The 25,607-nt window shown below is 50.3% G+C and overlaps 1 protein-coding gene across 4 annotated transcripts in view; it reads right to left on the bottom strand.

Moving 5' to 3' along the window:
* The window catches only part of GON4L (gon-4 like), a 42,432-nt gene that overhangs the window by 4,302 nt on the left and 12,523 nt on the right, over positions 1–25,607 (bottom strand). For all 4 annotated transcript variants that reach the window (XM_058159953.1, XM_058159952.1, XM_058159954.1 and 1 more), the window contains exons 10-29: positions 23,674–23,847; positions 22,268–22,460; positions 20,824–20,925; positions 19,833–19,873; positions 19,640–19,743; positions 16,774–16,972; positions 16,485–16,571; positions 14,275–14,446; positions 13,237–13,381; positions 12,728–12,878; positions 10,729–10,845; positions 8,039–9,694; positions 6,925–7,189; positions 5,229–5,410; positions 4,047–4,244; positions 3,023–3,166; positions 1,626–1,769; positions 1,364–1,483; positions 391–504; positions 53–245 (exon numbers count right to left, since the gene is read on the bottom strand). In XM_058159953.1, the coding sequence (XP_058015936.1) occupies positions 53–245; positions 391–504; positions 1,364–1,483; positions 1,626–1,769; positions 3,023–3,166; positions 4,047–4,244; positions 5,229–5,410; positions 6,925–7,189; positions 8,039–9,694; positions 10,729–10,845; positions 12,728–12,878; positions 13,237–13,381; positions 14,275–14,446; positions 16,485–16,571; positions 16,774–16,972; positions 19,640–19,743; positions 19,833–19,873; positions 20,824–20,925; positions 22,268–22,460; positions 23,674–23,847 (4,501 nt within the window). The remainder of the gene's footprint in view (positions 1–52; positions 246–390; positions 505–1,363; positions 1,484–1,625; positions 1,770–3,022; positions 3,167–4,046; positions 4,245–5,228; positions 5,411–6,924; positions 7,190–8,038; positions 9,695–10,728; positions 10,846–12,727; positions 12,879–13,236; positions 13,382–14,274; positions 14,447–16,484; positions 16,572–16,773; positions 16,973–19,639; positions 19,744–19,832; positions 19,874–20,823; positions 20,926–22,267; positions 22,461–23,673; positions 23,848–25,607) is intronic.

The following is a 25,607-nucleotide window of genomic DNA, read 5'->3' on the forward strand; positions in this document are numbered from 1 at the left end:
GCAGACCCCCTTCCATAATCCCACCGCATCTTCTTCCCCCTCCCAGACGCACCTCCTCCTCCGGCAGAGTCTCCTTTCCGGGCGGCGGCTCTGATCCTGCCGGGGCCGGCTTCCCCTTCATCTCTCCTCTCCGCGTTGCCCTCGGGGGTCTCCTTCCCTTCCGGCCGAGGGCTGGGCTCTTGCTGGGCGCGGCCCTCCGCAAACTCGCCCGGCTCTTTGTTTTTGGAGCCTTTGGGGTCTCCCACCTGTGGGAAGGCCGAGCGACACCTGTCAATCTTTCCAGGTGAGAGAGGGGCAGCTGGCCACGCTCCTGCTTGGCCGGTTCGGGGACACTCCAGAGGGGCTTGGTTTTTCTCCCTCTCCGGCTCCTTCCCCGAGACCCCTCCTCACCTTACTGCTACAGTTGGTACAGGTCCGCCGTTTGCTGCGCTTCAGCCGGGGGTCTCCGCTGCTCTCGTGGCAGGAGCTGCACCAGTCCTTCTGTCCTTCCGGCCACTCGGACTCCTGAAAGGGTGGAACCAGAGTCCAAAATGAGCCATACGGAGGTCGATCCAGCCAGCGTATCCGCGGGAAGGGCGGATCCCTGCTTTCAAGCCAGCTCCGATGAGTCCGTTGATTGCTGGCTCGACCCTCGCCCGATGACCCTAAGGGGGACTGGCAACTGCGTCACTAAGCAAAGCAGCTGTTCAGCTACGGGACTGTCCCACTTAGCAAGGGCAATTTCCATAGGAAATGTTCATTTATTTTTGTTTAAGAGATTGATCTGGCTGCCCATTTTTCAACCAACCCTGGGCTGCACAATCAGAAATTAAAAGTCTGTGTTTATCTGTCTGTCTGTCTGTCTGTCTCTATCTATCATCAATCTATCATCTGTCTGCCTAGCTCATTTATCTATCTATCTATCTATCTATCTATCTATCTATCTATCTATCTATCTATCTATCTATCTATCTATCTATCTATCTATCTATCTATCGATCTATCATCTATCTATCTTATCTATCATCAATCTATCATGTCTCCCTATCTCATCTATCTATCTGTCTGTCTATCTATCTATCATCTATCTTATCTATCTATCATCAATCTACACACCAGTGTATCTCTCTCTCTCTCTCTCTCTCCCTATCTACTACCTACCCCCAGCCTTCCCAGCCAATGAAACTGTGGCTATAAACACCAAGGTGTTCAGGGCCACACCCAGCACAGGTGGGCCACCAAAGACATACAGACTCCTCAAGACCTAAAACCTTCACCACCCATGGTTAAAAGCTCGGATGATGTGAACTTCCAACTGCGAAGGCATCTAAGCGACATTCCTTGCTAAGCGACATTCCCTGAAAACGAGGGGCTGGATTTTCACCTTCTCGGCGTTCTGGCTCCCCAGCTCTTTCCGTCTCTTGTTCTTTGGGGCGGCGTGGATTTTGGGGGGCTCCTCCTCTTCCTCCATGTCGGGCAGCGAGACTTCTTCGAAGCCATCAAACTGGAAGGGGGAGGGGCCAAGAAGCCAGGTTACCTCCTGTAACTGCAGATCGGGCTCCCATCAGCTGACCTCCACACCTGTCCCAATCGATTTCCCCCTCCCAGGAGGACCAGAAGAGGGGGGGGGAAGAGGGAACCCCCACCTCATATTCTTTCTCCTCCGTCCAATTGATTTCTTCAAAATCCCCCAGACGGCTGGCCGAGGGGCGCAGGTGATCGAAGAAGACGGAGAATTCGTCCTGGAGGCGATCGTGTCCTTTCAGCAGCTGCCACATCTGGTTCTTCAGCTAAAGCCAGATGTTCAAGAGGGTTAAAACAGGCAAGCAAACTACAACATCAATAGGGAGAGAGAGAGAGAGAGAGCCATCTGCTTGGGTGCAGAAAAAAACCGTTCCGAGTTCCTGGCGCAATTTTTTCTGCTGGGAATTATCATGGACTGTACAGTAATTGAGACTAAATTGATTTTAAACCTAGTAACAGCGGCAAGATTACTGATAGGACAGTATTGGAAGAAAAAAGAAGTACCCACAATAGAAGAATGGATATTGAAAGTTGCCAATTTGGCTGAAATGGCAAAAATCTCAGCCTTTTTGAAAGACAATACGCAAGAAAGATACTTAAACGAATGAAAAAAATGGATTGACTATATTCAAAGTAGATATCAGACGAAGAGTTATCAGACTGCCTTTGAATGATTAGGATGTATTATTTCTGATTGTTTTGCGGAAGGTTAGGAACTGATGAGAACTGTAGGAGTATAATTGAGTTAGGAGGGAAAATTTTTTAGCATATGTTTGCTTTATCTTTATACCTTGTGTTTGTTCCGGGAACTGGGGGTGGGGGGTTTGTGAAGGGAGGGGGGAAAGGGAGGGGAAGTTTTTTTTTTGTAAAACTTTTTCAATTAAAAAAAAAAGAAAGAAAAAACGTTCGGAAGTCACAAAGGTGACTTGCTCAGGAAGGTAAATCGATCTCGGCGTCTACTTCTGTCCTGCTATCCCCCGATCCGGTAGCGAAGGCGACGGGTGGTTTGGAGAACCGGTAGCAAAAATCCCTGATTCCTCCCACCCCCACCCATGCACAGCTGAGCTGTGCGATCATCAGAGATTGTGGTTTTTTTTTTAACTTTTAAACGCATTTTTTTCTTTGGCCGAAAAAATGCTTTTAAAAGTTTTTTTTAAAAAAGCCTCTGATGATCCCGCTGCTCAGCTAGGATCGTCAGAGGCTTTTAAAAGCATTTTTTTCTGCAACTTCTTCGGCCGAAGAGGTTGTAAAAAGTGCTTTTAAAAGCCTCCGACGATCCCAGCTGAGTTTCCTGATCAGAGGCTTTTTTTTTTTACTTTTAAAGGCATTTGTTTTGAAAACAAAAACCTCTGACGATCAGGCAACTCAGCTGGGATGGTCGGAGCCTTTTAAAAGCATTTTTTTCTGCAACCTCTTCAGAGCTTGGTGGTTCTCTTGCGGGCGTTTCACTACCAGACTAGGGAACATCATCAGGGCTAGACCCGATTTATGACGAAGGAGGGGCAAGAAAAGGTCTTACTTCCATGATCTCTTGGGGTACACAATCCGCGCAGTTCTGCAACACCTTGATGATCTTCTGGTGGTGGGAGGGGTTTTCAGCAAAGCAGATCTCCAACCGCCGGAGGAACGTCCGGCTCTTCTCGAAGGCCTGCTGCTCCTCGAACTGGTGGAAGGAAAAAAAGAAAAAAAAAAGAAAGTTTTTATCTGCGTGAGGACAACCCTGGCAGTGCGGACCATTTGTGGACATTCTCCGTCTTCTAAGGTTGTCCCAAAGGTGGGGTTTTTTTCCAAGAGACAACCGGACTTTCTTGGTTTGTCTTTGGAAGACCATTTGCTTCTCAACCAAGGAAGCTTCTTCAGCTCTGACCGGATGGAGGGGAATGGAAGGATTGATACTCCTTGCAAGACAGCTGGTCATTTGCATCCTTTTTAGAGGGTCGTTGAGGCCACTTGGAGGTTTCTCTGTGTCCTCAGGGTCACCTGAGTGGGGCAAAATGGGGTATGGAGCCTTCTTGGAACTGCTGAAAGGATCTGTGTTGTAGATTGGAGATAGACGTATCCGTCTTGTTGAGGGAGGGGCTGTTCAATTTGGACCTAGATGGCCCCTTGAACCCCTTTTTCAAACCAGCGGTCCATTCTGTCCAAATTGTGGACTTGGCTGTCTTCAAAAGAGCCGCCTTTTGTCTTTGAAATGCAGATGGGCTCCTGAATCTTGTCCTGATGGGTTTGTTCTGCTATGTTGTGCCATGCTCTTATGAAGTGGCTGTTTTGTTTCCCCAGCGTACACCATCTATCTCCCTCTCTGCCTCCAACTCAGAGCCCTCGTCCGAGCTTTCCCCAGCCCCCAAGACTGGCCCAAGTTCCTCCCCAACTTCCTCACTGTCTGATTCTGTTGCCAGCTCAGCTGGCCACCGGCGGGCAACAACAGGCTACCACAAGTAAACCGAGCCCAGGTGTGAACCCCAGGCGTTCTCTCTCTCCCCTCCCCAGCCTCAACTCCCCCTTGCCAAGCTGAGCTACCCTCACTTCCCCAGCTGACTCACCAACCCGCACTCCAGAGCTTGCTCAGGCAACAGGAAAGCCGCGAAATCAGTCAAGAGTTGAGGCCAGTCCTGAAGGATGACCCGGAGCCGGGCGTAGAGATCAACAGCCGTCTGTTTCTGCAAGTTGTTCTCAAATTCGTAAATGTTGCGGAGGAATTCTTCATATTTGCCTGGAACGAGGCGCAATGCTTCACGTACCTGTGGGGTGAAACCAAGAATTAACATTAGTTGGTGGGGGGGTAGAGTTGCCAAATGGACTCCAGAGGATGGTAGAGGACAGGAAGGCCTGGAGGAATGTTGTCCATGAGGTCGCGATGGGTCGGACACGACTTCGCAACTAACAACAACAAGAGTTGCCAAAACCCCTACTGCGGTTCTCAGCAATGGGGTAAATGAAGTTCTCGACTTACGACCGCAATCGGGAGCATGTTGTGGCCCGCCAGCGGACCTGGCAACAGATTCAGACAGTGAGGAGGTTGGGGAGGAACATGGGCCAGTCCTGGAGTCTGGGGAAGGCTCTGATGAGGGCTCTGCATCGGAGGCAGAGAGGGGGCCAGGGCCATCTGACAGTTATCAGCTGCCTTCGGAGTCGGACATCAGCGAGGCAGGTGAACAGCTGGAGCCTGTTCCCAGTGTGCCCATGCGTGCGCAGAGTTGCCAGACGAAAGGAACAGCTAAAGAACAAGGGTCGACTCAGGAGTAAGGCCACAGGTGGACAATGAAGGGCCCCTCCCAGGAGGAATAAAAGAGGAGCGAAAGGGGACTGGAGTTTGTAGGAGACAATTAGTTCCTTCCTGCATTCTTGCCAAGTATTGCGGCATCTGGAAGATCTCAGCCTGGCCGCTCTCCAAGCCTGATAAAGGTCGGTAATGGTGAACTACCTTGAAAGGCTGTGGGAGAGGAAAGACTTTGCTGGAGAGGAATTCACCGTAAAGTAAATAAAAGGGGTTTATCGGGACGAGGACTCGGCTTTGTGCTGCTGGGAAAGCCTCGGTCAGAACAGAGCGGAATTTCCATGGTTAAGCAAAGCGGTTGTGAACTCAGTCCCGTTCGATTTCACGTCCCAGGCAGGAGCTGGAGCAAAGGATGAGAACTCAACCTCGCCCCGCAGCGGCTCTCGAACGCGAGCTTGCCTCACCTCCTGCCCGGCCTTCTAACCGTTCGAGCCATCGTTCTCCTTACCCTGTTCAGGTAAGCCTGGGCGAAAGCGAAGTCCTTCTGCTCGCGCAGCGGGTCTCTCTCCAGGATGTCGTCATCGTAAAGGAGGAGGAGCTTGGAGGCGTCTTTGCTGGTGCGGCCCCGCCCCCGCTTGGCCCGGGCTCGGTGGGACGCCCGACTCTTGGTGGTGGTTTTGGGGTTCTCTCCTAAGACAAGGCAGCCGGAGCGAAAAATATGGGAGATCAAGAGAGGATGTGTTGTGTCTGCGCCCCCTGAGCCGGGCCTCCTGCCAGAAAGTGACTCGGAAAGTGAGGGGGAAGGGCCATCAGGACTTACCTCTGGAGCACCGGCTTCCCTAGCTCAGCTCCAGGAGCCAGAGGCAGGCCAGGTGGAAGAGATAACGAGGCCTCCGTCCCCTGACTCTTCCCCCCCCCAGGCCACACCTCCAGGCCCAGCTGCTGGCAATCAGGCCTGGCTGGACCCTAGGTTTCGTAGGCAGGAGAGGCGGGAACAACAGAAGCAGGGGTGGGGCAAGCCTAGGAAGTGCTGAGTCACGGAGCCACACCCCACAGAGTATAAAAGCAATCCTGGCTGCTCTTCTGCTCCGTGAAGAGCAAAAATTGAGCTGAACTCTTTGACTCGGAGAAGTGAGCTGAACATTCGGCCTGGACTGCTGACTTCCTGGTTGCCTGGCAACCCCAAGATAAAAGGGAGACTTTGGCAGGCAGCTGCAGATTCCCTGCCAGGACTGATAGCAGCCATGAACTCAATTACTGGCTCGTTTAGCCAGCTCGCGTAGCTGAGGCCGGGAGGGGACAGAACAGGATGGGTGCAGCCTCTCAGGCACGATGGGGTAACCGTGGTGGTTTCCTTGCAAACATTTCATGACCCAACTAGGTAACAGCATCAGTGCTAGAAGGGAGGCGGGGTTCCTGAAAATCCCTCTTCCAGCACTGATGACGTTATGCAAGAAAACCACCAAGCTCAGATAGCCCAGGGACCCCACAATCTTCCTCCACCTCCTTGCAAACACTACCTCCTCTAGCACTGATGTTATTACCTAGTTGGGTCATGAAACGTCTACAAGAAAACCACCCAGCTCAAGGAGCACCAAGGACTCCCACAGTTCAACCCCGAGCTACAAATTCTCTCTTCTATCAGTAACCACGGTTGGTTGTCCTAACCCTGCCAGATGGAATTGAGGAAAGCTGACCTCAAACCAGTTGAAGTCAATACATCTTCAAGTGACCACGGTTGAAAAACATCGATCTAATGTCATCTCGCTCGCTTGCTCTCTTTCTAATCATGTCTTCTACCATATTACCATCATCCTATTTTAATGACTCCATAATCCCTTGCGGGATGGAATCTGGGCAACTAAACGGAGCTGAGTGTTTACTGGCCGGATGCCCTTCCTGTCGCCAATGCGGAGTTTTGTTCGGCAGATAACATTCTCAGCGTGCCCAGAGAGAGAAATATTTGCCTCTACCTAGGATCGAACTCACAGCCTACCAATTGGGAGGCGAGAGCTCTACCTCTAGGCCATTGCACCCATCTGTTCTAATCATGTCTTCTATCTAGTGAGTAACTGGAGCCATATATCTACTTTTTCCAAAGTTGTTCATTTAAAAAAAAAAATCATTTATGCCTTTTGTTATTTTCCGATCTTATTTCAGGAGAGGTGGTGGAAAAAAACCCCCCAATTTTAAAGAAAACTGACCTGGAGGGCTGCTACTGGCTTCCACTGTCGGTGCGGCGCAGGTCGAGGCGAGAGAGGAGGCCGTCCCGTCCGCCGGGCCCACAACCTCGTCGGCCATTTCGTCCTCCTTCCGTTGGCTCTCCAGAGGCTCTCCTTCCCCTTCTTCCTCCTCCTCCTCTTCCTCCTCCGGCTCCGAGTTCTCTTCCTGCGAGTTTTCCTCCTCCGAATCTCCTTCCTGGCTCAGCCGCCTTTCAGATGCCAACCAGGTGAGTTTTTCCATGGTCTCCTGAAGACACAAACACACACCCCGCCGGGAGAGCACATAACTGTCGGATCAGGGCCAATCCAAGACCCCCACCCCACTTGGAACTGCAACACCCACCCACCCCCGCCCCGCATTATTCAACCCTCCAAATTAAAACAATGACGAAGGAAGCTTGGCTTTGCCCTACAGGAGAGCCTGTGATCACATCTATGAATAGGCTCGAAGGAGGAGAGCGCCCTGTTTTGAGTAGCTGATCCATTGAAGTTGGGACACTGAACGGGGTGCCAGATCAATCAATCGGCACAGAGCTGGAAGGGGACCTCGGAGGTCTTCTAGTCCAGCCCCCGCCCCCCCCCCCCTGCTCAAGCAGGAGACCTTCTACCGTTTCAGATAAGTGGCTGTTCAATCTCTTGTTAAAAATCTCCAGTGATGGGGAGGGAGGGAGGAAGGAAGGAAGGAAGGAAGGAAGGAAGGAAGGAAGGAAGGAAAGGAGGGAGGGATAGCAGAATAAAAGAGCTGGAAATGACCTTGGAGGTCTTCTAGTCCAAGAGGAAGGAAGGAAGGAAGGAAGGAAGGAAGGAAGGAAGGAAGGAAGGGAGGGAGGGAGGGATAGCAGAATAAAAGAGCTGGAAATGGCCTTGGAGGCCTCTTCTAGTCCAAGAGGAAGGAAGGAAGGAAGGAAGAAAGGAAGGAAGGGCAGAATAACAGAGCTGGAAGGGTTAGGGTTAGGGTCTTCTAGTCCAGCCCCCATGCCCGAGCAGGAGACCTTCTACCATTCCAGACAAGTGGCTGTCCATTCTCTTCTTCAAGACGTAAGAGACGAGTCAAGGCGACTCAGGAGGAATTCAGGGATCCCCGTCCTGGTCTTACCTGTAGTTCTGGCACCGAGAGAACCGATTCCTCGGACGCCGACGACATCTCGTCTTCCTCGTCCTGGATGTAATCGTCAAAATCCTCCTCTTCCTCTTCCTCCAGCCCGTCTTTCTCGCCTCCTCCCTCCTGGCCGGCCGACGCTGCCCCTTCGGGGCGGTTCCCCAGTTCCTCCACCTTTCCCAAGGAGCTACTGGTGTCCGTCGCGGAGCTGCCGCCAACCTCGGTGGGAGAAGCACGACTTCCTTCGTCTGTCGAAGGCGTTGCTTGCGGGGCGGTTGAGTTGGCCGTCTCCTCCTCTTCCTCCTCCTCGCCGCCGGGTTGGTTCGGAACTTCTTCCGGCTCCTTCTTGACCGCCAAGGCCGGCTCGACCTCCAGGCCCTGCCCGAGGCCCAAAATCAACTCTTCTTTCATTGGAGAATCTTCTAAAGATGGATTCTGGGGAACGGGGGCTGCTTCTGAAGACGATGTCTCCTTGGAGGCTTCCAAGTCCACCTTGACTAAGTCTCCTAACTCCACCACGGGGGAGAAGGGAGCAGGGGCGACCACCTCAGGAGGCCTGCCTTCAACCACGTAACCCTGGACAGGAGGTTCCGCTTGGAGCTCAGGGTTAAGATTAGAGGACCACGAGCTGCCGCCGTCTCCTGGGGCTTCTTCTGGGCCCATTTTGGGGTTGGTCTGGTCGGGTTCTGGTGCATCCCCAGCAGACACCACATTGTTGACCGGCTGAGTAGACACCTCCGAATCTTTAACCAGCGCGGACGCCGGGGTAGGGCCCGAATTGGAAGCGACCACCAAGGGCAGAGTGGGAGAAGCCGCCAAGGGCTGGTTGAGCGGGCAGGAGAAGGGCGTGGGGTTGACCAGCAGCGTGGTGATGGGGATGGGCTGCGGGGCCGAGACCGCCCTGGTGGCAGCGGAAAGAGGCTGCAGCACGTTACAGCCGCTGGCGATGCCCAAGACTTTGACCGCCCCGGCAGGAACGGTGAAGATGACGGGGGTCGGATGAAGCACCGGGGCGGCCTTCAGCAAAGGGGCGACTTTGGGGGTCTTCTTCTTTTGGTACCCCCTCGGGATGGGAGCCTTCCGGACCCGGTTGGCGGGCAAAGCCGGCAGGATCATTTTGGGGTGGAAAGCGACGGGAAGGGAAGAGACTACGTTCGGGGCCACCGCGGGGGCCAAGCACGGCCGGGGCCCTGACCGCTGAGTGGAGAGGACGCCTTGCAGCTCGAAAGGGATACCGCGGCCCAGGGCCGAGGGCAGATTCAAGTGCGGCACGGCCGACAAGGGTTGGACCAGAGAGGCCGGTTGGGACAAGGGGGAGACGTGAGTTGCCAATTTGCCGGGGGCCGCGGCGGGCAGGGGCTGCTTGGCACTCATTTTGATGAAGCCGCCCGTCCCGGCTGGGGGCAAACAGAGGCTCGGTTGGACCAGGAAGGGTTTGGCGGCAGCCGGCCGCTGCCATCGCCAAATTCGGCGGCAGAAGCGGCTGCTCAGAGGTCTCAGGATGAGCTGGAGGCCCTCGGGCATGCGCAGAGGGCACTCGGGGTTGGCGGGATCGGCCGCCTCGCTTCCTGCCTTGGGATCCGCGTCGGGGCCCTGAGAGGCCACTCTAGCGCGCTGCTGCTCTAGGGCCTCTTGGATGGAGGGCATGCTGGCCTGGGACAAAACAAAACAAAACAAAAATATAGGCGTTTATTTGTGGGTTGTGTTTAAAGAGAGGGGAAAATAAAAGGAAATTGCGTTTGTGTTGTGTGTGATGCACTTTCAAGTAGCAAGATCAAGAAAGCTGTTTTTTGTTTTTCCCATTTTTTCGGCATTTAGCCAGGTTGGATTTTAGACGTTAAAAGTTAAATTTGACTTGCTATAAATGTATTTTTCTCTTTCGCTAATTTTTGGGGGTCCTTCTTAGTGCTGCTTTGTTTCTTTTTCTCTTTTGTATTTTCTCTTTTTTTTTGGGTGATAAAATAAATATACTTAAATAAATAAAAAAAACCAAGAAAGCTGTTCCCCACCACCCCCACCTTTTTTTCCGGCATCCAGCTGGGGTGAATTCTACACGTTAAAAAGTGAAATTTATTTGCTATTTGAATCCCCTTTTTCTCTTTTGTTGTACGCTAATTTTTGTGGTTAGTGCCATTTTGTTTGTTTTTCTGCTTTCGTATTTGATCTTTTTGTGATAAAATAAAATAAATATACTTTAAAAAAAACAGAGAGAGAGAGAAAGAAAGAGTGAGAGAGAGAGAAAGAGAGAGAGAGAGAGAGAAAGAAAGAGAGAGAGAAAGAGTGAGAGAAAGAGTGAGAGAGAGAGAAAGAGAGAGAGAAAGAAAGAGTGAGAGAGAAAGAAAGAGAGAGAGAAAGAGAGAGAGAGTGAGAGAGAAAGAGAGAGAGAGAAAGAGAGAGAAAGAGTGAGAGAGAAAGAGAGAGAGAGAGAAAGAGAGAGAGAGAGAGAGAAAGAGAGAGAGAGAAAGAGAGAGAGAGAGAGAGAAAGAAAGAAAGAGAAAGAGAGAGAGAGAGCAAGAAAGCCAAAATCAGAAAGATTTCCTTCGAAGATTTTTAACGTCTGCCTGATAATAACAGGCAGTTCTTGACTTACGTCCGTAAGCGGAGCAGGAAAGTTGTGTTGCGGTGCCACACAATTGTGAAGCAAAGCCTCACATGACACACAAACACACACACACCCCAGAATTTACCTTTAACCAAAAAGGCAAGAGATGCTCTTCCTGTTCCACAGGCGGCTTCCAATCTCCGGGCTGAATTTCCTCGCAAAGCCGAGGCAAAACCGGAAGTTGCTTCGTGGTTTTATAGTACTGGAAAAATAAGAGATAAGTTCGGGAAGAACCGATAAAACAACGGGTCAATCGGACTTCTGGCCTTGCCTACTGATCTAGATCAGGGGTCTCCAACCTTGGTCCCTTTAAGACTTGTGGACTTCAACTCCCAGAGTTCCTCAGCCAGCTTTGCTGGCTGAGGGACTCTGGGAGTTGAAATCCACAAGTCTTAAAAGGATCAGCTTTGCTGGCTGAGGGACTCTGGGAGTTGAAGTCCACAAGTCTTAAAGGGACCAGCTTTGCTGGTTGAGGGACTCTGGGAGTTGAAGTCCACAAGTCTTAAAAGGATCAGCTTTGCTGGCTGAGGGACTCTGGGAGTTGAAGTCCACAAGTCTTAAAGGGACCAGCTTTGCTGGTTGAGGGACTCTGGGAGTTGAAGTCCACAAGTCTTAAAAGGACCAGCTTTGCTGGCTGAGGGACTCTGGGAGTTGAAGTCCACAAGTCTTAAAGGGACCAAGGTTGGAGACCCCTGATCTAGATAGAGAGAGAGAGAGAGGCAGTCCTCAAATTATGATCGCAATCGAGCGCCGGATTTCTATGTGGCCAAGCGACACATTTCTCCAGTGAGTTTTTGCCCCATTCTACGAGCTTTCTGGACACCGTTGTTAAGTGAATGGCTGCAATTAAAAAAATCTGTAGAGAGATTCTCCATCATCCAGGTCAAGGTTGTGCCAAAGATGGGTTTTTTTTCCAAGAGGCAACTGGGACTTTCTGGTTTTGTCTTTCGAAGACGTTTCACTTCTCATCCGAGAAGCTTCTTCAGTTCTGACTGGATGGAGGGGAATGGAAGGATTTATATTCCTTGTGGACATTTGCATCTTTTTAGAGGGTTGTTGAAACCACTTGGAGGTCTACCTGTGTCCTCGGGGTCACCTGAGTGGGGCAAATGGTTCTTGTAGTCTGGCATTTTTTCCTGGAAATCCGTTCCTAATCCCAGACCGTTCAAAGAGTCTTCATCCCAAATCGCGTAGCTAAAAGTCTAAAAGCCTGCCGACTGCAGGAACCATTTGCAACTCTCAGGTGACCCCCGAGGACACAGATAAACCTCCAAGTGGCCTCAACGACCCTCTAAAAAGGAGGCAGGGTCACCTGTGTAGTGCAAATGGGGTGCGGAGCCTTCTTGGAACGGCTGAAGGGATTGTGTTGTAGATTGGAGATAGACGATGTCGTATCCGTCTTGTTGAGGGAGGGGCTGTTCAATTTCAACTTAGATGGCCCCTCGGACCCCTCTTTCAAGCCAGCGGTCCTCTCTGTCCAAATTGTGGACTTTTTTTTTTTATTTACATTTATATCCCGCCTTTCTCCGAAGACTCAGGGCGGCTTACAGTGTATAAGGCAATAGTCTCATCCTATTTGTATATTTACAAAGTCAACTTATTGCCCCCCCCAACAATCTGGGTCCTCATTTTACCTACCTTATAAAGGATGGAAGGCTGAGTCAACCTCGGGCCGGGCTTGAACCTGCAGTAATTGCAGGCTGCTGTGTTCTAATAACAGGCTTCTTACCAGCCTGAGCTACCACGGCCACATCCAGTCAAGACATCTTGACTGTCTTCAAAAGAGCCGCCTTTTGTCTTTGAAATGCAGATGGGCTGCTGAATCTTGTCCTGATGGGTTTGTTCTGTTCTGTTGTGTCATGCTTTTATGAAGCGGCTGTTTTGTTTCCCCAGCGTACACCATCTATCTGCAGTCTACAACAAGTCCCTTCAGCAGCTCCAAGAAGGCTCCTCACATGTTTGCACCACTCGGGTGACATCAACCATGACCTGGATGATGGAGGATCTCCGTAAGAATTCCTTAACAGACCATGGTTTAATTTAATCGAGCGGATCCGGAAAAGAAGCTTTTAGTGGGAACTGACCCGGATGATGTTGTCGGGAACTCGGTTCATGTTCCGGTTCTTGATCCGTCCCGTCAGCTGGTGGGCCGTTTTGGTGGTCAGAAGGTACTTACTGATGAGGGGCTTGGGGAAGTCGGTGCCTTCGAAGTGTTTGAGACCCAGTGCTAACAAGCTGAAAGAAGGGAAAGGAAGGCGAGTGAGGAAAGACTGGGGCGGAGGGAACATCCGGAAAAATACAGGTAGTCCTTGACTTACGAGAGTTCATTTAGTGACCGTTCAAAGTTACAACGGCCCTGATAAAAATAGAAAATAGAATAGAACAGAATAGAATAGAACAGAACAATTGAAAGGGACCTCGGAGGTCTTCTAGTCCAACCCCCTGCTCAGGCAAGAAACCCAATAACATTGCAGACAAACGGTTGTTGACAAATGTTAAGAGCTAGAATCGAACTCCCCGACGACTAAACCTCGACGTACGACCCAAATTGGGGCCCGGAATTTCCACCGCTAGGTAAGGCAGATGTACGTACTTATCTTCTCCTTTGGTGAAGACAATCTTGTCCCGGGGTGTTTTGGCCTTGAAGGAGCAGGTGGGCAGCAGCTCTGGATACAGGAAAACTCTGCGCGTGGCCAGGATCCAGGCCACTTGTTTGGGCAAGCAAGCAAAATCGGTCACTAAAAGAATCGAGAGAGAGAGAGAGACAGAGAGAGAGAATTGGAAGAGAAGATGATGATAATAATCTGTTTTATTTTTTTTCCAAGTTTTTTAAAATAAAAATATCAAATTGAAAAAAGCCTCGAAAATGGGCCGAAAAAAGCCTTGAAAATGGGCCGAAAAAAGCCTCAAAGACAGGCTGAAAAAAGCCTCGAAAATGGGCAGAAAAAAGGCTGGAAAAGGGTTTAAAAAGGGGCCAAAAATGGGGTGCTCGGAGGCCAAATTTTTGTTGTTGCTGTTGTTTTCCTCTTCTAAATTTAGGTGCATTTTTCTTACTAAAAATATTGTTGTGCCTCGCCCGCCTCCCTCTCCGCAGCCGGGCCCCTCTCATCTCCTGTTATCTCAGCCAGGGACTGATAGTGCAGACGAACGGCCTGACATGCCTCCAGCCCCTAGTCCTGGCACCATGGCCGGACAGACCGAGCAAATAAACCCCTCCCCCACGGCATGTGAACATGAGGAGCATGAAGCCAGTCACGAGCTGGAATTGCCGGCAGCTGGAGGGTGGACGGATCCCCGCTTCCGGAGAATGGAGAGGCGATGTCAGCAAAAGGAAGGGAGGGGCAGGCCTGGATAAGTGCTGAGTCATGGAGCCACACCCCATGGCCTATATAAAGGATCTGCTTTCTGGCATTCTTTGAATCAGGCAAAGTCTAATTTGGATTGCTGAAGTCACACCTTGCACCTGCCCTGAGAACTCTGACAGAACTTTGGCAAAGCTGCAGAGGCTTCGTGGCCACGCTTGATACAGACTTCCCCGACCCGGCCGTCAGAGGAGGAGTGGGACACGACAAATATGGTATTTTAAAATAATTATTAAACTATCTAAATTTAAGAGAGGGAGAAACTCAACTGTTCTTTTTGACGGCTTTCCGGGGGCTCCACTCGATCTTGACGTGAGCGTGGAAATCTTTGATCAGCTGCAGGGATTCCTTCAAGTTAAAAGGCTGGAAAGAGGTCTGGAACCCGGGACTGGAAGGCTGGCTGAGCAACAGGGAGCTCTTGGCAAAGCTTTCCAACTCGTTCTGGGGAAAGGAAGGAGGAAAAACACGCTGAAGATCACGCCGGAGGGTGAAGGAAGGATGGGGGAGGGTTCAACCAAGCAGGGCAGATATTCCCATCCTGATTCGTTCCTCCCAATTTTTCAGCCCACGCGGGAAAAAAACAGGACTTCAGCCTGTAGTTGAAGGAGAAAGATGGAGATGGAGGAGGAGAAGATGGAGAAAGACAAGAAGGTGATGAAGGAGGAGACGACAGACGAGGAGGAAAGAGAAGATGGAGAAGGACAAAGAGAAGATAGTTGAGGAGAAAGAGAAGACAGGCAGACAAGAAGGGGAAGATGGAGGAAGAGGAGGAGAAGATGGAGAAAGACAAGAAGGTGATGAAGGAGGAGAAGAAGGACGAGGAGGAGGAGGAGATGGAGAAGATACACAAAGAAAGAGAAGTTGAAAAACGAGAACGAGAAGATAGTTGAGGAGAAAGAGAAAGAGGCAGACAAGAAGGAGAAGACTGAAGAGAGATGGACAAGGAGGAAGAGAAGACGAAGAGAAGATATAGAAGGAGAAGACAGATGAGAAGGATGGAGAAGGAGAAGGAAAAGATGGAGATGGAAATAGAAATAGATGAGGACAACAAGGTGGGGAAGTCAGACAAGAAGGATGACAAGACAATGGAGGAGGAGAAGATGGAGGAGAAGAAGAGAAGGCGAAGAAGGAAAAGATGGGGCAGGAGGAGAAAAAGTGGAGGGGACGACAGACGAGGACGAGACAATGGAGGAGAAGACGAGAAAGTAGAGAAGGAGAAGGAGGAGAAACAGAAGGAAAAGATGGAGAAGGACAAGGAGAAAGAAGATGGAGGATGTGGAAGTAGAGGACGACGACGAGAAGGTAGGGAAGACAGACAAGAAGGATGACAAGACAATGGAGAAGGAGGAGGAGAAGAGAAGGCGAAGAGAAGATATAGAAGGAAGACAGATGAGAAGGATGGAGAAAGAGAAGGAAAAGATGGAGAAGGACAAGAAGAAAAAGATGGAGATGGAAATAGATGAGGACAAGAAGGTGGGGAAGTCAGACAAGAAGGATGACAAGACAATGGAGGAGAAGATGGAGGAGGAGAAGAGAAGGCGGAGAAGGAAAAGATGGGGCAGGAGGAGAAAAAGTGGAGGGGACAACAGACGAGGACGAGACAATGGAGGAGAAGACGAGAAAGTAGAGAAGGAGAAGATGGAGGAGAAACAGAAGGAAAAGATGGAGAAGGACAAGGAGAAAGAAGATGGAGGAGGTGGAAGTAGAGGAGGACGACGAGAAGGTAGGGAAGACAGACAAGAAGGATGACAAGACTATGGAGAAGGAGGAGAAGAAGAAGGGGCCTCTGTGGCTCAGACTGCTAATGCAGCCTGTTATTAACAGCAGCAGCCTGCAAATACTGCAGGTTCTAGTCCCACCAGGCCCAAGGTTGACTCAGCCTTCCATCCTTATAAGGTAGGTAAAATGAGGATCCAGATTGTTGGGGGCAATAAGTTGACTTTGTATATAAATATACAAATAGGATGAAGACTATTGCTAACATAGTGTAAGCCGCCCTGAGTCTTCGGAGAAGGGCGGGATATAAATGCAAATAAAAAAAAAGAGAAGGTGGAGAAGGAGAAGATGGAGGAGGAGGAGAATGAGATGGAGAAGTAGGAAAAGCAAAAGGTGGAGAAGGATAAGAAGATAAGAGGACATGGACATAGATGAGAAGGATGAGAAGATGGAGGGGAAAACAGACAAGGAGGAAGAGATGATGGAGGAGGAGAAGATGGAGGAAGAGAGGAAGATGAGAGAAGGAAGAGATGGAGGAGGAGGAGAAAGAGGAGATGGAGGACAAGGAGAAGAAGAACAGAAGGTGGAGGAGGAGGAGATAGAGAAGGGGAAGGTGGAGGAGAAGACAGAGGAGGAAGAGGGAAAGACGGAGAAGCCACGGATCAAAAGATAAGAGTAGAAAGAAGAGAAAGACAGAGAAGGACAAAGAGGAGGAGCTCATCTGAACCACATTCACTCTCAAAAATCAAAAATCAGAAATTACCAGGAAGAGCCGGGCAGTGCTGGCCTCGGAGCTCAGGCTCGGGTTGCAACTGGACAGGAGGTGAACTTGGGTCAGAAGCTGCACGTGCTGGAACGGTTGGGGAGAGAGAGGTCAGCGGTCAGCACACCCACCCGTTCCCAAAATCCACCCGCCCCGCGGTCGGAGGGCTAAAGCTTAGGGGCAGCATCCTGTGGTGGAACGGGGAAGAATTCCTCCGGCGGACGAAGCCCTCTCGGGGTACAGGGTCCCCCAAAACGAGAACCCAAGCCCGAGGCAGCGGTCACCCAACCTGTTGCATTTGCTGCTGGAGCCTCTTCCTCTGCCCGGCGTCCAGCACCAGGGTCTGGGCCGCCTTCTCGTTCCGCAGCTTGGACCTCTCCATCTCCTGGGGCAGCTTGATGGTGGACTTCTTCACCCGCAGCTGCTCCAGCTGTTCTTTCACCGTCCGGTGCTGTTCGTTCAACAGATTGGCCAGCGGTTCTTCGAACCTGCGACCGAGGTGGTGAAGATGGGAGGGGTGGCTGCTGGTGGTACCAGGTTTTTTTGGGGATGCCGCCCGCCACGTGCCCTGCGTCTTCTCCCTCCTCGAGAGAAACAGGGTCCTTCTAGAGGGCCTTAGGGTTCCCCCCCCCCGCACAAACTTCATGAAATTACATTTAATTTTAACTGTAAATATTGTAACAGGCTAAAACGGCGATGGTTAACCTTTTTGGTGCTGACTGCCCAAAGCGTGCACGGGTGCGAATGCATACGTCTGTGCCCGAAAACCCGAAACACAATGCGAGTGCCCCCCCCCCGCGCATGTGCCTCCCCCGATCATGCACACGCATTCCCCACACACGTGTGCTCGTTTGGGCCTCAAAAGCATCCTGCACCAACCTGGAAGCCAAAACAGGGTGCAGGGAGGGCGCACGAGCCGCGTCCCCCCCGCTCCCTGTTTTGGGCCTGGAAAACCTCCTGAACCCCCCTTGCGCATGTGCCCTGCCCGTCCGCGCATGGGCCTCACCCACATGTCCCGCCCCCTGCAGATGCGTGGCAGAGACCCAAAGACCAGGTGGTCGGTGAGAGGCGCGTCCGCATGTGCGGTGCAGATGGCGTGCTATAGATTCCCCATCACGGGGCGAAAACATCCTTTTGTTTTCCCCAAGTCTTTATCCAAAATTTGAAAAATTTGGTTTTTCTCTCCTCCTCCTCCTCTCGCCCCTTCGTCTCCTTTTACAGCACGTCTTTCTCCCCCAGCCATACCGTCAGCACTTCCCAGCCTTTGGACTGCAAATCTCATAGTCCCCAGCCGGACTGATATTCCCAAGCCCATCTTCCTCTTTGCGAGACCCGCCTTTAAAGCTACGATTGTGTCTATGCCCCATTTCTGGGGGTGGGTGGGGATGGGGGGGGTGTTTTGACCTAGGCTCCCTTAAAAAAACAGGAAGCAGGAATTGGTCCCAGCAAAACCTCTACACGACTGTGAATTCTTTTCATTCACAGTCAGCAAGGCCTGTTCAAACAGTCTTTCAAAGGCATATTTATCAACACCGACCTTATCTCGCCTGGAAGGCTGCCAGGTAACTAGTTTCCAAACAAAGTACAAGGCCAAACTGGGCACAGAGTCTCTCAGAGTCACGGAACGAATTGTTTCCTGCAAAAGCCCCCTCCCCGTTTGCTCCTCTTTTGTTTCCTATGGGAGGGGCCGATCATCTCCAAGGTGTGGCTTTAGTCCTGAGTCGACCCTGCTTTCTGAGTTGTTCTTGTCTCCTGGCAGCTCTGCGCATGCACATACTGGGAAGGGGCTCCAGCTGTTCCTTTGCCTCGCTGCTGTCTATCTCCGTCTCTGCCTCCAACACGGAGCCCTCGTCCGAGCTTTCCCCAGCCCCCAGGACTGGCCCATGTTCCTTCTGGCATCCAGAAGGATTCTCTTGTGCGCGAGCGAAGGAAAACTTTTTTAACAGCTTGTCTCGCTTAGCAGCAGGAATTCTGGCAATCGAGTGAGGTCGTAAGTTGAGGAATTGTGTATTTCTTTGTAACCCGGTTCTCCGACTGTAGCTAGGCAGAAGTGATCTTGCCATCCGCTTCTGATACTGCTCAGTCTAGAAGGGAGGCTAAGGCCCAGCCAATTTTTACTTTATCTCCCTTCCCAAACAGGGTCGCCGTTCCTTTCGGGCCCCCTGCCCCACAGATAAGGAGACCTCAGCCCTCAAACAGACCCCAGATCAATCAGACTTGGGGGTCAGCACAGAGCCAGGAAAGCTGTGTGGAACCTCAACTCCCAGCATGGCTCGCCAGTAGCGAGGCATGCTGGGAGTTGAGGTTTAGTGAAAGGTGGAAGGGCATTGCTTGCCCACCGACCGACCGCAACTGCTAATAAGATATATAGAATTGAAATTCCAGGTACAGAGAAACAGGTTGCCCTGTAATCGTCATTATCCTGAATTACAAGTAGGCCTCAACTTACAACCATCCGTTTAGCGACTGTTCAAAGGCGTTGAAAAAAATTAACCTGCAATTGCTTCTCGCGCTTACGACCACTGTGGCACCCCCCCCTAAATCATCTTCTTTTAACGACCCCATAATCCCTTGCGGGGTGGAGTCTTGGCACTGATTGGAGCTGAGTGTTTTACTGGCTGGATGCCTTTCCTGTCGCCAATGCGGAGTTTTGTTTTAACAGATATATTCTCACTGTGCTCAGAGAGAGAAACATCTGCCTCTGCCTAGGATCGAACTCACAGCCTCCTGATTGTGTGGCGAGAGCTTAACCTCTACGCCGCCGCACCACTTGTGTCATCCCCAAAGATACATGATCAAAATTCAGCCGGCATTTCTATATACAACGGTTGTGGCACGCTAGGGTCACGTGATCCCAATTTGTGACCTTCTTGGCCGCCTTCCGACAATCCAAGTCAAAGGATTCACTTAACGGCAGTGTGATTCGTTTAACAACTGCCGTGATCTGCTGAGCAATGGTGGCAAAAAGGAAGCAACCGTCACTTAGCAACCGTCTTGCTGAGCAACGGAAATTCTGCTCCTGTTTGTGGAGGCCAATCAAGGACCACCGGCAAGGTTTTTTTCTCTAGACGCATGGAATAAAAAGAGCAATGGCACCCCTTATCCTGTCTGATAATACAATCAGGAATACAAGAGGGCAAGTGAGGCTGTCTTACCTGAGCACCTGAGGGGTGTTAAAATTGGGGCGGGCCTCAGCAGCGCCCTCTTCGTCCTCCAGTCCATCATCCTCTACATTGGGGAAGCCGATTTCATCCTGAAACTGATTCGGGATAATTTGAGCTTACAAAAGCAGGCATCGATTAGCGACTTCGCCTGGATTTGTTCCAGCGGAGGGCCCGGAGGACTCACCGTTTCAAACAGCTCCTCCATCAGCTCGTTCACTTCTTTCTCTGCGGGACACAAAACAAGAGAGGAGGGTCCGTGAAATCACCGGTCTTCTGGCTGCGAACGTCTTAAAAACGCCTGAAAACGTCGTTTAGCAAAAGTTGTAGATAGATGGATGGATGGATGGAATAGATATAGAATAATAAATAGATAGATGATAGATGGATGGATGGAATAGATAGATAATAGAATGATAGACAGATATAGATAGATTGATGGATAGATATAGACAGACAGACAGACAGACAGACAGACAGACAGACAGACAGACAGACAGACAGACAGATAGATATTGTAGATGATAGATAGATAGGTAGATAGATAGATAGATAGATAGATAGATAGATAGATAGATAGATAGGATAGCTAGATAATAGAAAGAAAGAAAGAAAGATAGATAGATAATAGAAAGAAAGAAAAGGAAGGAAGAAAGATAGAGAGAGAGACAGATAATAGAAAGAAAGAAAAGGAAGGAAGGAAGGAAGAAAGATAGATAGATAATAGAATGAGATAGATGAATGGATGGATGGGATAGATAATAGAAAGATAGAGAGATAGAGAGATAGAGAGAGAGAGACAGACAGATAATAGAATGATAAAGATGATAGAAAGATATAATGATAGATATGATATAGATGATGTAGAAATAGAGATAGATAGATAGATAGATAGATAGATAGATAGATAGATAGGTAGGTAGGTAGGTAGGTAGGTAGGTAGGTAGGTAGGTAGGTAGGTAGGTAGGTAGGTAGGTAGGTAGGTAGATGGATGGAAAGATAATCAACCTTTATTGACATTTTTTTACTCTGGACCCACTGGCACACATTAAAAATGAAATCCTGTTTCCTGCTGGTCATGTGGGGTCTCGACATACGACTGCAACGACTTATGACCACAACTCCGGGCTGTATTGCGGTCGTAAGACGAGGACGAGCCGCAGACAAGGGGAACGTACTTGTGATTCGGACGGCACGGTCGTTCCTGAAGTCTTCTGTGTCCGGTTCATCAAGATCTTCCAAAAAATTATACTCGGGGTCATCGTCATCATCAGCTTCATCTGGAAGAGAAAAAAAAAGGCGAAGAATTAATGGTCAGAAGTGTGAAAAACAATCGTAAGTCGGGGATTTTTTTCCATGTTGTTGTAACTTTGGTCATTAAGTGAACCGTCGTAAGCAGGAAAACTACTTGATTTTCCAATTTTTGCATTCTTTCAAACCCCAAAGTCAAATTCAAGACAACCTTCCAGCCCAGCCCTGGTCCTTCTTGCCTTCGTTTTCCACTTCGAACGTTCTGCTTTATAAAGTTTTATCAATTTTCAGTTTGAACATTTTTAATTAGATCGTAAAATAAACTACAAAAAAATACAAACAGATAGGAAAATACAGTAGCTGGGGGAAAATGGAAAGAGAAATGGGAGGAAGGGGGGGGAGAACCTCAAAACCTGGATGACTGAGAATCTGTACAGACTTTTAGCTACAGTCCAGCGGTTCTCAACCTGTGGGTCGCGACCCCATTGGGGGTCGAATGACGATTTGCCAGGGGTCGTCTAAGACCATCGGAAATATGGGAAGTATACTTGCGAGTCGAAGAATCGCGCTCCGATGGTTGACTCCACAAGCCAGCTGCAGGCTCTTCAAATCACTAGCCAAATTCGGCTTCAGGCGAGATGAATTAAAAAAAAGAGAAATCTTTGCTCGGATGTCTCCCTCTCAAGCCAGCTGCAATCGCTCCCAATCGCTAGCCTAATCTGGCTTCAGGCGCGATGATAAACTTAATAGGGGAGGAGTCTCCGCTTTAATGCCTCCGTCCTCAAGGCAATCGCAAGAAGTTCAGATCGCTAGCCGATACGGCTTCAGGCGCGATGAATTCAAAACGAAAATAATTTTACGGTTGGGGTTGCCACATCGTGGGGAATTGTATTAAAGGGGTCGCAGCACTATAAAGGTTGAGAACCACTGAGCTACACCATTTGGGACGAACACCCAAATTGTGGGAGTAGGAATAGATGGAAATAGAGGAAAAAATTGCAGACTGCAGAAACCGTTTGCCCCACTCAGGTGACTCCGAGGACACAGATAAACCTCCAAGTGGCCTCAACGACCCTCTAAAAGGATGCAAAGGACCAGCGGCCTGCAAGGAGTGTAAATCCCTCCATTCCCCACCATCCGGTCAGAGCTGAAGAAGCTTCCTTGGATGAGAAGCGAAACGTCTTCAAAAGAAAAAAAACCAGAAAGTCCTGAAAAAAAGCACCTTTGACCTGGATGACGGAGAATCTCTACAGACGTCGACCCTCAACTTTCCCCTTTTCCAGAAGAATTCAAAACTAGCCATTTCTATAAAACCGAATCAGTTGTAACCAGTAAAACCCCAAATTGATGTTTTTTGGGGTTCGAACTTGCCTTCGTTTTCCACGTCGTCATTCATCAGCCCGCCCAGCCATCGCTTCCAGTCTTCGTCGTCCGCCGTATTGGGGTCGTACATATCCGGAGTGATGTCCGGAGCCCGAAGTTCAGCCTCCAACTGACCGAGGGGCACGTCTTTCAGGGGTCTCTTGGATCGGGTGCGGAAGGCGATTAAGCTGTCTTCCAGAGGCTGGGAAGGAAAGGGAGGCATCTTAACATTGGAAGAGGTTCTCGCGAGAAGAATTCCCGCGGTCTTCTTCAACGAGATTTATTGAAGGTGAAAAAGATGCGGTAGTAATAATTACTGGCAACGGAAGCATTTGCCATTCAACAACAAATAATCACCTTAAAAGAGCCCAGTTCTAATCCCGTTTTAAGACATGAAAGACGGCCGGGTGACTTTTGGCCAATCATCAAGAGGCTGTGAGGTCTAGTCCCGCCTTAAGCATGAATGAAAGACGGCGGGGTGATTTTGGGCCAATCACCAGGAGACTATGAGTTCTAGTTCTGCCATGAAGGCCGGCTAGGTGATTTTGGACTAATCACCAGGAGACTGGGAGTTCTAGTCCTGCCTTAAGCATGAAAGCCAGCAGGGTGACTGTGGGCCGATCACCAGGCGACGGTGAGTTCTAGTCCTGCCTTAAGACATGAAAGTTGGCTGGGAGATTTTGGCCCACCCCATCCCTCTCAATCTAACCCACCTCCCCGGGTTGTTGCTGGGGAGAAAGCAGACGGAAGAAGCATTGGGTAGGCTCCCCACTTTGACTTGCTTATAAATTAATAAAGGCGGAATCATCATCATCATCAATAAATAAATAAATAAATAATCTTGTGGGACTTTCGAATACAGGCGGATCGTGACTTGGATCACAACACGCCAGATATCACAGTTGTCGAAAACCAAAGCGTACAATTTATTGACATCGCGGTACCAGGAGATGCCAGAGTCGAAGAAAAAGAACTGGAAAAAAAATCACGAAATATCGCGACCTGGCCATCGAAACTACACGGCTATGGATGAAAGATGTCACGGTGGTGCCCATTGTCATTGTACCACGTCCAAGAATTTTACAAAACACATCAACAAATTGCAGCTTCCTGCAATGACACCAGCGGAACTGCAAAAAACATGATACATCTTAAGAAGGTACTTGGTTGATACCTAGGACGCTGGCAGCCACCCGTATCGACCATCAGCGCCAGTCAATGGTATTTGTGATGCCTTTTTGAATGTTCAGTTGACTTGAGTTTCATGTTTAATGACTGAAGTAAATAATAATAAATCGAAATTACAGCCGTTCTCGGGAACATCCTAAGGGGTGTTTCCCAGGGAGGGCTAAGAGCTGATACTGGAAGCTGAGCTTTTCCCGCCGGGGGCATCCAGGATATTCGCTAGACCTTACCTGGTAGGAATCCATGCAGACGGGGCTGGAGGCCAGTTCTTCATCCACGGCATGAAGTTTCTCCATGAAAACGCTGTCTTTGTTTTGCTTGGGCTTGGGGGGCGGCGGTGGGCCCATAGGGATGACCTCGGCACTGATGTGTCGCTGGGCGGGAGGGCTGGAGCCCTTCTCGGCCTGGACGAGGAAAAAAAAACACAACGGAACGGCTTCAGGACCGAGGACAATCTCCTGAGTTTGTTAAAAGGTGCCTGCTAATTCCTCACAGGGAGTCCTCAGCTTACGACTGCAATGGGCCCCCAAATTTATGTCTGCCCCATTTTACGATTTTTCTCGCCGCGTTTATGTTGTGTCTTGCCCGCTCTCACAGCAGCCGGGGCCTTCTTATCTGCTCCCGAACACGGAGGAATGTATGCCTCCCGGCCCCAGTCCTGGCTCCATGCCCAGACAAGCTGAAGAGGAGGGGGCACCTCCCGGTCCCAGCCCTGGCTCCATGCCCAAGCAGGCTGCAGAGGAGGAGCACCCCGGCCCCAGCCCTGGCTCCATGCCCAGGCAAACGGAGCAGCTAGACCCCTCCCCCTCCTCCACAGCATGTGAGCCTGAGGAAAGTTTATTTCCAACAGCTGCTGATTGGAGTGACCCTCGCATCAGAAGACTGGATAGGCGGAGGCAACAGAAGGGAGGGAGGGGCAGGCCTTAATGAGTGCTGAGTCATGGAGCCACACCCCATGGCCTATATAAAGGATCTGCTTTCTGGCAGTCTCTGAGTCAGGCAAAGTCGAACTTATCTTGCTGAAGTCTTTTTCTGGTCTCCTGCCTGCTCTGAGGACTTTGCTAGGACTTTGGGCAGAGGCAAGCCTGATTCGGATTTCCCTGACCCGGCCGTCAGCGGAGGAGTGGGACACGACAGTTTATTTCATCTTATTTATTTAGGGAATTTTATATTGCCGCCTATCTGTTGTGGCCTGCCAGCGAACAGCAGAGCTGGCAGCAGATTCGGACAGTGAGGAGGTTGGGGAGGAACCTGGGCCAGTCCTGGAGTCTGGGGAAGGCTCTGATGAGGGCTCTGCGTCAGAGGCAGAGAGGGAGCCAGGGACGTCTGACAGTTATCAGCTGCCTTCGGAGTCAGACATCAGTGAGGCAGAAGAACAGCTGGAGCCTGTTCCCAGTGTGTGCATGCGTTGAGTTGACAGACGAAGGGAACAGCTAAAGAACAAAGGTCGACTCAGGAGTAAAGCCACAAGTGGACGATGAATGGCCCCTCCCAGAGGGAATAAAAGAGGAGCGAAAGGGGAGCGGAGTTTGCAGGAGACAATTAGTCCGCTTAATTGGTTCGTGACTCCTTGCCAAGTTTTGAAGATATTGGGCCTGGCAGCTCCCCAAGCCAGATAAGGCCTGTGCCTGTAAATTCTCCCTTGAAAGACTTTGCTGTATGTGAATGAGAGGAATTCACAGTAACTTAATAAAAAGAAATTTTGGTTGGGGCTAGGAGTCTGCTTCATGGTTTGGGGAACTCTAGGTCAGAACACTATCCTCCCATGGCGACTCAAGGCGGCTTAAAAGGTAAAGGTTCCCCTCGCACATACGTGCCAGTCGTTGCCGACTCTAGGGGGCGGTGCTCATCTCCGTTTCAAAGCCGAAGAGCCAGCGCTGTCCGAAGACGTCTCCGTGACTCAACGCCAAAGGCGCACGGAACGCTGTGACCTTCCCACCAAAGGTGGTCCCTGTTTCTTCGACTTGCATTTTTAGGTGCTTTCGAAACTGCTTAGGTTGGCAGAAGCTGGGACAAGTCTCGGGAGCTCGCCCCGTTACACGGCAGCACTAGGGATTCGAACCGCTGAGCTGCCGACCTTTCGATCGACAAGCTCAACGTCCTAAGCCCCTGAGCCGCCGTGTCGCTCAAGGTGGCTTAGAGGATATAAAATCTCATATATAAA

Source organism: Ahaetulla prasina, chromosome 17 (assembly GCF_028640845.1).
Source record: "Ahaetulla prasina isolate Xishuangbanna chromosome 17, ASM2864084v1, whole genome shotgun sequence".
In the NCBI taxonomy this organism is placed as follows: Eukaryota; Metazoa; Chordata; class Lepidosauria; order Squamata; family Colubridae; genus Ahaetulla; species Ahaetulla prasina.